The sequence below is a fragment of the Mirounga angustirostris genome, unplaced genomic scaffold, assembly GCF_029215605.1.
Source record: "Mirounga angustirostris isolate CCGP_5_RB_7025 unplaced genomic scaffold, mMirAng1.0.hap1 SCAF_3, whole genome shotgun sequence".
Lineage (NCBI taxonomy): Eukaryota > Metazoa > Chordata > Mammalia > Carnivora > Phocidae > Mirounga > Mirounga angustirostris.
The window spans coordinates 147,290,891-147,304,101 of record NW_026991711.1 but is presented as its reverse complement, the minus strand read 5'-3'; the positions used below and the strand labels follow the sequence as shown (position 1 = coordinate 147,304,101).

Here is a 13,211-nt window from a genome sequence, read left to right as displayed (position 1 = left end):
GATAACAATTCTAGAACTTTGTAATACCATCCACATACGTTAAGCACATTTTTTTCCTAACATTTTATTCCCTCATTGAACAAACTTTTACTGAGGGTTTCTTATGAGTCACATATTACATTGACTCAAGGAGCTCTACATATTACACTGACTCAAGGAACTCTTGATCTAGTGAGTTTGACAAACAAGGTAATATATTCAACACAGTGTTGATAACAAAATTTGTGCACAGCATGCTATGTGAGGTTAGAGGACAGGAAGCTAACTTATCTGGGGAGAGAGGGAACCCAGGAAAGAATTCCAAAGAGACTTACACTCAAGTTGAGTGTGACACATTACTAGCTATCCAAGTAAAGACAAATATAGGGAGGAAGGCATTCAGGATAACAGAACATGATCACACAAAGTCAAAGATGATTGTAACTAAGTAAATTAGAATGGCTCCAGAGGAGTGCTGGACTGGATGGTCCTGAGTAGAGAGGCTGGCACCTAATTCACCATAGATTTTCCATGACATTCTTAGGACTCTGATGTTTATTTTTAGAGTAGTTAAGAATTCATAATAGGTTTTAAAGTAGGGGAGTGTCATAAAAAGATTGCATTTTAAAAATGTATCCCTGGCAGCTGTGGGGAGGATGGATAGTAGGAATGGGAAATTGAGGAAATTAATTTATAACAGCAAGTAAGCAATTCAGCTTATGGTCTACTAGGACTAGAACTATACAGAATGTACAGGCAGGAAAAAATTGAGAGAGAAAAAAAGTAAGGAAATAGGGTCAAAATGGTTCGTTGATTGATTTGATGTAGGCATGACACTCTGGCTTCTGATTTGGAACACAGGATTTTGTTTTGCCTTTTTTTTTTTTTTTTTTTTTTGATAATGGTGTTCACAGAGTTTAGAAACACAAGGCAAAGACCAGGTCTCAGTGGTATCTATAATGAAGGATCTTGAGTTTGAATTTTGAGTTCAAAACACTTGGCAGATATTCAGGCTGAGATGCCCCATGGATAGTTTGATATTGCTGTTCAACTCATAAAACAATACATCTATATCTATATCTATATGTATATATCCATGTAGCTAGATATATATGAAAGAGAGAGAGAGAGAGAGATGGTAGTTGAAGTTATGAGTGAGTTCCCTACTGTCATCCAATGTGAATCCTTTTATTACTTGGCTACAGTTACTTTCCATGTTCAGATTTATTTTATATTCCAAATCATTCATCTTTACAATAGCAAATACTATAGCAATGCTTGTAACTAGCAGACTAGAGACGGTGGGTAAGAGATAGTGTTGGAATCATTTAAATTTCCCAATTATATAGAATGTACAATAATTTATAACTGGATAGGACTGAATTTCAGCTCCAGGATTTATGAACAAGCCATCATCCAGGGCCCAACCCTACTGCCAGTATATGACTGTTACTCTGGCCTGACTCCTGCTACCATCAATATGTGCATGCCTGGTGGTCCTCTGACAGCCTCATTGCCTATTGAGTCCACCCTGACTTAACCTGCCTGATTGCTTTGCTCATTGTTGATCTTCAGTCCATCTGCCTGATTCACTTGATTCTGGGGTTGGTGTTTTCAAAATAGGTAACAAGTGTCTCATCATACATGCATTTTGAGTCTTCAATGTATAACAGATGCCCCAACTTTGTGTAAGCAATCTCTGATCAAATAGATCAAATACTCAGATGAATTATTTATAATCAGAATGGCTTTCATATGCTTAACTATCCTTCATTTCTTCTCCAGCCTTTGAAATCCATAAGAACCAATTAATTTATCTGTCAAGTTGAGTTTCAGTAGTTTTAACTGACAACTTCCCTCCTCGAACTTTTCAGAAATCTCTGTCATCTAGCTAATAAGTTGATTATAAGTAAGCAAGTGTATTCTGTTACACTAAAGAGTTAAGCACGCCTGACCATATCATTTAACAAAAAGAAATATAGGAAAGCAATAGAATTGGAGAAAAAAATAAAAGGAATGATAACACGGAGAAAGAAAAATGGGAGACACACATACACGCAAATGATGTCTACAATGAAATTGAGAAGGAAAAGGTCAAAGGAAAAAGGAATTAAAGACTAAGAACAAGAGGTAAGAGATGAACAAGTTGGGATGATGGTCAGAAGATGACAAAAAGAAGAGAGAAAATCTGCATATTTTAAAGTCAAACACTTGGTTTGATTTTAAACAGCAGAAGCAACGATCCTGATCTGACAGATTAAAAACAAACTGGGTCAGCATTCCCCAGTAGATATTCCCATCTATTTTATCTTCAAAGATAGTTTCAAACATTTTGCTTGGGGAAAATTCAACTGTTCCAATTTTAGTTCCCATTTTTGGAATGTGTTATCTCAGAACATATGAAATGGAATTGCTTTCCTTACTATTTTTGTCTTCTTATTTGTCAATCATAAAAAGGACATACGCAGTCTCTCGCAACCATTTTTCAGGAAAACATTGAAATCAATGATTATTATAGCAAATAATCACAGAGCATCACTTAAATGTTGCTTTCCCTTTGGAAGGACTTAACGTCCTGAGATTGATTCATTGCCGGGTTGTCATAATCCTTTATCATTTGCACATGGTCAGGTGAACCCTCTCTACTAGACACATAGACTTTGTCTTACCAAGTGGCATGGACTGGGGTACATACATATTGGAAAGCGTCCATACTGGAAGAGTGTGATGTTCCTAGTTTTCTACTGAATAATTATATTCTTTAGTACATGTAGAAGCACTTGAGTGAATGATCATGCAGAGGTCATTAAAGATAAAGCAGAATCTGGAAGGATGATGTGGAAATTTTCTAATTGTTCCCGGGTGATTTGGAAGTATGATACAAACATGACTACTAGAAAGATTTGCAGAAGGAAGGGCTATTTATTTACTCTCCTTCCCACTTCCAGATTCTCAATTGAGAGTATATCCAGACACAGACTGTGTTAATGCCGTTCTGTCCAAGGTGTTATATATGGAGAGTGATTAATTAAACCCATTCCTTAATCCATGCCAGTATTATTATATACATATATTTCCTGCATCAATTAAAAATAAGCATGATACATTTGAGAGTTTTGACATACAGAAATGTTGCAAGAATTTATATTGGTTATTTGCTATTTCTTGTCTACCAGTGCTGTTGTACAGTTCCTGAAAGAATACTATGTACTTTGCATATTTTTGAGTTATCTCCCCCCCCCCCCCCAACACTAACATTACTCTAACAGAATTTCCATGGTTTATTGTCTAGAGGGTCAGCTGTTCAGGAAATATAGTAAATTCTGAGTATAAGCCTCATTAGAACATACAGAAAAACAAATGGCCCTGCTATAGTTATTCCGAAGGGTGGTATTACAGTTTAAGTATTGACAGAGCTCCAAAGGTATTCTGTTGAGCCTCTGAGGCTCAGAGATGCCAGTGTACAGAAGAAACAATGTAAATCCAAAACCTACTGTTACTATACATTCCCAGGACAGTGAAAACGAACTAAAACAAAGTTTGATTTACTTAAATACTTAACAAAAATTTATTGCAAGAGATATATTTCACTGAATTTACAGTTTCAAGGAACATGGTACAAAACGTAGTGCCATCAGCTTTGTCTAAACATTAAATAGGTGCAAATACACAAAGGTTAAAAAAAAAAAAAACAACCAAGGAGCATACTTTACAACATAAATTACAGTACTATAAATATATTTTATGTACATTATACATACTCTTAAGACACCATCTTAATATACAGCATATATTGTATTGATTTGCAAACTATGCAGTGCCTTAATAATATTATATATCAGAAACTTAAGAATTTATTTGCATCGTTACACTTACAGTAAATGATTTCATATCTGTGAGGCCGGATCTAGGCTAGTTTATTTCCACCATTTAAATAGGGAATTAGTTATCCACGTAGATGAGCATTTACGCATATAGCAATAGTTTTCACAGGAACACTTTCTCTCCCTCGTACGGCGTTGGCTAGAAGAGGGGCTGCAGTGGGATGACAGTAGGGTGCGGAGAAAGCAGCGAAGGAAAGAGGGCATGGGGTAAAGGTGGGAAAGCCAGATGGCTGGGATGGAGAACTGAAGCCGGGATGATGGGCATCTGAGGAGGAGCAACAAAAGGTGGCTGACTGCCGGGACAGAGCCGTGGTCCGACCGGTCCTACTGAGATCCGAGGTAACGGTGTTCTGGGGAGAGCCGCAGCTTGGGACAGAAACTGTTGGTGGGGCTGAAGCACTTTGAAGGTTCCCGCGGCGGCGGCGGCGGCCGCGGCGGCGGCGGCGGCGGCGGCCGCGTGCTGCTGCAGAACAGCGTGGTGGAGAGTGGTTACGGAGGTAGAACATAAGGGCTGCGGCAGAGGCAAAGGCTGCAGAGGTGTGCTGGGCGGTGGGAGGGCCGCTGGAGGAAAAGTAAATTTGACCTTGTTGGCCAGCGTGTTGGGCGGCAGGATGTGCTGGTAGACCTCACAGGGCAGGTTTCGGAATTTCTCGGGGTTTTCTACCGGGATCAGTAGTGCCTGTTCTGGCAAAGCTAATGGAGCCAGGATTTGCTCCGTCGTTACAAAGGTGTGACCACTGACGGGTGCCTCCTTGAACGGTAAGGGCGGTTGTGTGTTAAGGATTCCCGAATTAAAACGCAGCCACTCGGTCGATGCCTCGTTCACCTTTGCTGGCGGAAGGGCCTCGGCCAGTTCGTAATGGCAGAGGTAAGACTTCGGCTGCGACTGCCTCAAGCTCCTCTCAGGATTAGGCACCCTGAAAGGAATTTGCTTCTCGGGAGTATTTATACCCTCACTTCCTTCCTGCCGTCCCAGCGAGGCGTTGTCCGTTTCTTCCTCCGTGGGGGCACGGGCTACGTGGCCAGATGTGGCGTGTTCACGGGAAACGTCTGCCGCTTCCCCGGAAGTGGCCGCCATCACCGAGCGCTCAGCCTCGCCGCGGGCGTCGGGAGCAACGGGGCTGCCCGCGTGCACGGTCTGCTGGTCTCCCGCCTCATCTGCTGGGTCGGCGTTCCTCTCCGCGTTCGCAATTCCCTGTGCCTTTGCTTCCCCGTTTGTGTCCTCACTTACTAACTCATCCTGGTGACGTGAGCAAGAATTGCCTTTCCGGGGATAATGGGTGTTGTCTTTGAGTTCAAAAGCTTCGGGTCCGATGTGGAATCTGCTTCTTTTTCTCCTCCGTTTCCTTTTAGGCTTACAGGGAGCGGAAGCCCGGGGCGGTCTCAGAAATTCCTCTGGTAAATAATTCTGTCGATTTAAGCTTTCATCTGAAGAGTAAGAACATGAATGTTGTCTGCGTTTTCGATGGGATCTTTCTGACTCGTTAATGAGAGAATTATAGCCTCTTTTAACAGCCGGGGTCTGACTCAGGCAGCTCAGGTCGTTTTGAAGAGCGAGGCATCTGTGATCCTGACCACAGCTGGCCAGTGTAGCTTTCCAACTACAGTACGTTCTGGAGTAAGTTAAATTAGGTTTCCCAGAATGTAGCATTGTTGGATTGGATTGTTCATTTAAAACAACTGAGTTCTTTGTACAGTGATTTTTAGAACTGATAGCGTCGTTACTGTCATATTCAGTGTTCTGCGCTTTACATATTTCTTCATTTTCCCTTAAGCATATGGACAACGATTTGGGCCTTTTATCAGGTAGCTGATGCGAGTCCAGTAATTGCTCTGCAGCTAGACACCGCTTTTCTGAAATTGTTTCCAGTAGATTTTTCCTAGTTATGTCAGTGTAACTATTTTCTGATTCCATTTTGAAGCGAATTTCTGGTTCTTTGGTTTTCTCCCCATGGTGATGCTGACATAACTTTTTTCTTTTTTTCTTCCTCCTACTTTTATGGAACCAGTGTTCATGAGTATCTTTCAACCTTATTTTGTTATATTTCTCATCTAGAGTGTCCTGTTTCATTTGATTTTTAGTAAAATTGTATTTTTTTGTTCTTCTGACCCTACAGGAAGTATTTCTATTCCTCTGACCCACAGTCTCAATTTTTCCAGAATTACAGTTATTGGAGGGAGTATCGGCAACCAAAAGAGGAGTGACTTGGGTGCATTCATTTCTGCTACCTCCAGGGTCATAATCAGCGAGTCCTACAAGAGAGGTGTTCTTGCATTCTGAAACTGGTCTCTCGCAAATGTCTTCTCCCCTCTGCTGAAAAGAAAGATCGTTTAAGGGCAGCTTATTTTTATCTAGATGGTTGTTTAATTTAGCCGCCTTGAAGTCAAAACAGAGAGGATTACAGCTATAGGAAATTGATGGTTGCGTAGTTGTGTAAATCAGCATTTCTGATGGCCACTGAAGGATTGTGGATCCATCTTTGTTAAGTACGGGTACAAATGGCTCACGTGGTCTCTTAGATAAATCTGTTTTTTTATGTAAGGTTATAGTTTCCTCTTCAGAATGTGAAGGGGCCAACATCTCAGGGCCATAATTTTTGTTTGCAATTTCAACTGTAGATGCATCACTGTCCTTAACATTTTCCTCTGTTGTAGCTTGCAAAAATATGCAATCGTTAGTGAAATCAAGAACTGTGGATTTATTTCCTAACAATTCAGAACTGTTATCACTCATAGGTTTGCCTTCATTAATAGTAACATCTTCCAGTGGTATTTGATCTGCTAATGGGACTGAATTTTGGCAATTATCTGCATCAGAAGATAAAGGGAGTTGAAACTGGCAAAATGAAGGTAATAAAAATGTATCTTTTTCACTAGAAACTTTTTTCATCTCTTGAGTGTGAGCAGTTTCTTTGTCAGTGCACATTCCTTCTGGTGGATGGAAAGAGTTAGCTTTCTCCTCAGAACTCAAAAGCACATCTGTTGGTGAAGATGGTTGAAGATGACAAGCACCAGGGACAAATCTCCTTTTTCTGCTAAATCCTTTTTCCACAGAGGCATCATCATTGTATTCGGAGAAGGCTGCAGCTGAAGACTCCAGCTTCACAGATGCTTTCTTTGGAAATGCAAAAGAAAAGCCAGTTCTGTGTCTGTGAGTTCCTTGGGCTTGATCCCCAATTTGGTTATTTTTTGCTGTATAATTATTTGCACTTTCTGGATCTGCTGCAACAGTGGTAACATCTCCAGTATTCTCTTCACTGTGAATCAAAGTATATTTGAAATCTTCCTGGTTATTAACTGAATCCACAACAACTCTTTGGGAAATTTCATTACAATTTTCTTTCACAGTAACAGTTGTTGACTTGAACATGGGGCCACTTCCAGGAGCACTACAAAAAGAAAAGTGTATATTAGGTAGGACATTTTTGAGGAAAAAATGTTCAAACACTTATATTTTAGAAATGTCATTATAAGATTTCTTTTTCAAATTTTAAAATCTTCGTAAGAGAATTACTTTCAGATAGTATAGTTCCCTTCCTTAGTGCTACAACTGCATTTAGTTATTGGTTATTGTTTGGGATAAGTTGGTCATGCTCTCTTGAAGTTACTTTTATAGCTGTCAACAGCAGTGCCAGGGACACTCCTGTATTCTCAACCAGTTCTTCCTGACCAAGATTCTCTAGACTCATGGCTTCTTCAGTGGTATTTTGGAGTACTGTAGAATCGCTAAAATAAAATTATTTAAATTCACAAATACTTAACATCATTAATACTATGGGGAGAATATGAGAAAGTTTTAAAAGAAATAGGACTTCAGAAGGGCTGGGAATTCAGTTCAATAATTCAATTCAGCCAATGTTCACTGAGAGTCTACCGCAGACAAAGAGGAATGTTGCAGTGCAAAATTAAGTAAGAGATAATACTAACTTTAGAACTTTTTTAGACTTGCTGTTCTTAATATTTAAAAATTACCCTGAAGTTATAAATAATATCATAATATACAGTAAGTATAGGACAAAAGAGTATTTACTTAAGATGTAATTTCTACTTATTTGGCATTGCAGTACACCATAAATAGTGGGTTCTTAATAAAAAGAACTATACTCTCTGGCACATAAACAAGGAGCTACCTAAATGTCATCTTTACCGGAACAGAATCATGCTGTGCAGAATTTTCCATTCTATTAAATTTAGTTTCTTAGAAGTTATAAATGCCCCCTAATTTTTTAGTTGAATATTTTCTTTATCTAATCTGTAACACAAGGGGCCATTTCACTGCCGTACTCGATATTAAGAAACAATACTGCTTCTTATTTGGCACATCTTTAGAGGCCCCAAATTAATGGGAAAATTGTGTACCGTGAAATATGTACTGTTATTAAAGAAAGTAATTTAGATAAGAAGTTTTGCTTCTTTTTTCTTTTTTTTAAAGATTTTATTTATCTATTTGAGAGAAAGAGCACAAGCAGGGGGAGCAGCAGAGGGAGAGGGAGAAGCAGGCTCCCTGCTGAACAGGGAGCCCAATGTGGGGTTCATCCTGGGACCCTGGGATCCATGACCTGAGCTGAAGGCAGATGCTTAACTGACTGAGTCACCCAGGCGCCCCAGTTTTGCTTCTTGTGCATATCTTATTAATAACTCTAGTTTTCTCAATGTGTTAGAATTTACATTTGGAAATGCTACTTTCGGACATTAAATTGCACAGGCCCTATGATTCCCTATAACATTAACTTGCACTTGTATAATTTTTCACTTTTTACCACAGAGAGTAAAAATATCTGGTTGGTATGATTGAAGAGCAGTTGTGTTTGTTTTTAGCAGTTCCCTAGAGGATTCAAAATACATTTAAATTTTATCTTGATTTTTCCAAACTTGACATCCCAAAGAATGTTATGATTTAGCAATATATTCCCTACCACTATATCCAGTATAAAATAGATTTACTATTAAATAGTTTCATTTTAAACAATAATAAAAGAGGCCTATTTATTTTGGGGTAGGTGGAGAGAACACTCTAAAAAATTGTCTTCTTTTTCGAACAGTTTCCTGGCCTGAATTATAAATTCTGAATTGTAACATTATAACTGTTCACTGTTAGAAGCAGGTCAAAGTGTAAGATCTTTGAACTTCTAATAGCTGTTACTGTTTATTCACAGTGAAATTAATTTTGACTTGCCTCTGAAGTTCATAGGGTCTTTCTAACCTTTATTTTTTTTTTTTATAAAAGATACTTTCAAATAAAAGTTCTCCAAATTTTCAATTAAAAAATAGTTCCTCTCAAAACTCCTTTTTTAACAAAGGTCATGAGATGGTGCTTTGTTCTCTTCTTCAATCAAATATTTTGAATTTCCGCTAAGGAACAGAATGGCTTTCAGCTAAGTGTAAATAGCAGAGTAATTTGAAATTAATTTTTTTTGAAAAGTAAAATTATAGGAATATTGGCTTTATATTGAAATGTGCATTAAACAGGTCTTTGCATAAAATTCAAATTCAAATTACTGTCTGCAGCCCACAGAAAGCCATGAAAATGTGAGTCTCTTATTCTGGGTATAGAAATAAATAGAATTGTGCCCTTTATTTCTATGTCTTTTTTTTTTTTTTTTTTGGTCATTATGTTTTAAGAAAACTTAAGATTTCATTGCACACTCACCACACAGTTTCCTTTCTTAGCTCAGCCAGCTTGTGCAGGCGTTGGAGTGCCTTTTCCTGTTTTCTTTCATCTTTCCTGGATTTAGATGCTACATTTCGAGCAAATTCCCTTTGTTTCAGTTCTTTGAGCCTCTATTAAGAAATATGGAAATGATTAATAGTATTTGGCTCTATGGCAATGTTAAAGTTACTATTATTATTGTGGGAATTTTCCAGTACATTCTCTTTGACCTCATCTAAGGAAAATACATTTGTGACAGTTCACTTCTAGTAAAAATATTTTTTCTATCTTTGACTTGTGAAAATGCCAACGTATGTTATTACATTATATTAAGGATATAGCTAAGCCTTAGCTAAATTGAAATTGAAAACTTTCATCTCTGCTTACTGATTCTTCTGCCAAGATTCTGTGGTTAATTCACATCAAACTGTTGGAGTCTTATAAACCCCTAATTTTCAAACAAATTTAATTAGCTTGTATATTTCAGTTATATATAACAAATTTCATCATTTTGAGGCACTGTATATTAGAAAGGTATGTGGGTCTTTTCATATTTTCTAAGAAGAGTAAATGTTTTATGTTAATCCATAAGGCAAATAACCTCTATTAATGTGATTTAGAACAATCCCTCCCCTCAAATATCAGGCACATTCCCCAAATAATTCAAGATCTGGGAAGAAAAGTGATAGTGCTTTTTAGAAATTCTTTTTACATTGGGCATATTTTTCATCTGTATTAAAGGAGCTCATTTTTGGGGTTGAAAAAGTTTTGGCCAGAAAAAGAGAATGTCAACTTGAATAGAATTGATAAATAGCCATGTATGTGGCATGCTTAAAGAGAAACCAAAGTGGTCCCATGTCCCAAATATTTTCAATATAGTCTTCTACAGAGAGAGTATGTTAAAAATAATTAAAGTACTATTTTTTTCTCATGAAGGCTCATGGTGTTATGCATTTGTGATATGTCAGAGTCTTCGAGTAGGACTCTTAAGAGAATAAAGCATACACTGATCACATTTTTATGAAGTGATTGAATAAAGTCTTAATAAATGACTCATGCATATACACTGGTGTATGCCAGGAGGTTATAACAATGCCTGGTATATAAAATACCTGTTCAATAAATAGCTGTTGATTTATATGTGAATCACTTAGACCCTCCAAATTAGTAAATTTCTCACCTCAAAAACAGTTGGTCATACTGAGGAAATAATGTCAGACGCCTGGTGATCCTGAATTATATCTACTTAATTTCACCTACATAGGACCATAGCTTAAGCTTCAAATAATATCTAATATTTTAACTGATGGGATTTATATAAGGTTTTTATATATACATATATATAAATTATTCCAGAATAAAGAATAATTATTTAAAAATAATATAGAATATGATCATAAAAAATATCTAGATTTAGAGTATAATAGGGCAAGAAAGTTTTAGCTCTAAATTTTAGGTATTCATAATCTTGGTCACCTCTATTTCCTAAAACTTTGAAGTCATATCAGGCCTTATTCAACAGAGAGTTATTGAGCACTAGTGACAGTCACTCTGTTAAAATGGCTGGGATTTTTAAAAAAAGAGTAAACAAAATGTCTTTACCTTTATATGGCTTGTGTCTGTGTGTCTGTGAGTATGTGAGTAAGTGTATGTGAGCATTTGTGTATATGCATTTTGCAGAAATAAAAGAACACACACAGGAAGAGATAATAGCAATCATTGATTGAGGTATTTTTATTGTGCAATGTAAGGACAGAAGAGGTGTGCCCAAAAAATCCCAAGAAGGTTACCTGTGAAAAGTGACATCTGATTTGAATCTTCAAGGATATAAAAAAACATGAAGAAGAAGGGTTGGATGTTGGAGGTGAGAGATTATTTCAGGGAAATTTTGTGTAAATGTAGAAATAGGAGCATGCGTATTCTAAAAAAAAAAAAAAAAATGCAGGTAGAGAGAAGTATGGTTAAAACAGATTGTATGTGTAGAGGTGATGAGAACTGATGAATTACAGGGTCTAACCAAACCAAACCTATCACATTATGAAATGTGCCTGGAGGAAACACTGAAGGATTTTAAACAATGCAATGCTACAATGGGATTTTCATTTTATCAAGAATCATTTGGGATCAGTATGCATGAAATTTTGCCATGGAACAAGATTGAAGACAAGGAGATGCATAAGTAGGATACTACAGTGGTCTAGGTAAGAAACACTAAGAACCTTTTATAAGGCAGTTGCAGTAGGGAGAAAAAGCAGACTTGGTGACTTATTTGATGTGCATAATTGAGTGGCCTAAAGGATATTACCTTTACCAAGAAATACTACCTGCCATTGTAAGAAAGAGGCATTCAATCAAGAGAGGGTTTTGCCCTAGGAGGAGGATGTTAACAGAATTTGAAAGAAAATAGAAGCTAGATTCTCTAAAATAAACACTTAAAAGACTCAAAGTGCCAAATGAAACAAAGCAAAAAAAAAAAAAAAGTTGAAATACCAATGTAAAATTGTTCAAAAAATTTTTAACTCTTATTTATAAATAATGATATTTTAACAAATTGAGACAATTTATTTCCTATAAGATCCTTTGGGAGATGACAGATGACAGACAAGAAAGTTAGACTAGACTATTTTTAATAAATTCTTTAGGATATAAATTAATTTCTATTATATATATGTATATATAATAGTAAGTTAAAAATATAATGTTTCTAACAAAAAGCAAAGCTTTTCTAAAGGAAGTATATGAAATGCCAAGGATTTCACTATTTACTGTTTCAAATTAACCATTATGATTTGAATTACCTATTTCCATTGACATAGTAGTTAAAGATCAAAGAGTCCATCAATTACCAAATGCCAGTACCCAGTTGTGTTTTCTGTGAATAAGTGAGTGATTGACATGGCTGGAATAAGACTCTAGATGTGCATTTAGAGAACTGTGTATACTTAGAATGTATATGTTGCTTTAGTCTTGTAGAGGTTGTCAAGAAGCACCAAGCTACTCTGCTCTATGGTTTTCAATCTGTGCTTTTAGGTTGGGCTGACTTGGCTGCAATGCATATATCCATTTATCTCTCAGCAAGTATTAATTGAGTGTACATTGTGTGTCAGCTGTTATTCTAAGCATGGTTGATACATCTGTGACACGGAAGAGAAAAAGCCTGTTTGTTTCTTGAAATGTTCTTGAGAGTTGAGAAAGACAGACATTAAGACATACATAAATTAGTTAGCTGTATACTTTGGGAAATAGTGAAAATTTTGGTGGAAGAAAAAGTTAAACAGAGTGCATGCAGCAAGGAGAGGGATACCAACTTCAAATACAGTGATTAGGGAAGGGTTTCCATTAGGTGACTTTTCTGTTTCTGTTTAACAATGACCGTAAACTTAATAGCTTAAAACAGCACAGATTTATTATCTCACGGCTTCTGTAGGTCAGTAGGCTTATACTTTGCTCAATCAAGGTGTTGGCCAGGCCTCATTCTCATCTGCAGGCTTGGAAAAAATCATCTCCCAAGCTCCCGGAAGTCATTGGTAGAATTCATTTCCTTGTGGTGGTAGGACTGAGAGCCCTGGCTCCTGACCACCTGACAGCCAGAGCCACTCTCAACAATTGGAGCTGACAGCAGTTTCTTGCCCCATGACCCACTTAGAAGTCATCTTACAACATGGCAGTTTCTTCACCATCAGCAAGGAAGAGTCTCC

General features: G+C 37.2%; 1 protein-coding gene across 1 annotated transcript in view; it reads right to left on the bottom strand.

Annotated features, from left to right (window-relative positions):
- Nucleotides 1-3,888: 3,888 nt before the first annotated feature.
- Nucleotides 3,889-13,211, bottom strand: part of ZNF804A (zinc finger protein 804A) — a 279,720-nt gene continuing 270,397 nt past the window's right edge. The window contains exons 3-4 of the mRNA XM_045867379.2: nt 9,514-9,644; nt 3,889-7,252 (exon numbers count right to left, since the gene is read on the bottom strand). Coding sequence (XP_045723335.1) covers nt 4,003-7,252; nt 9,514-9,644 — 3,381 coding nt within the window. The 3' untranslated portion in view covers nt 3,889-4,002. The remainder of the gene's footprint in view (nt 7,253-9,513; nt 9,645-13,211) is intronic.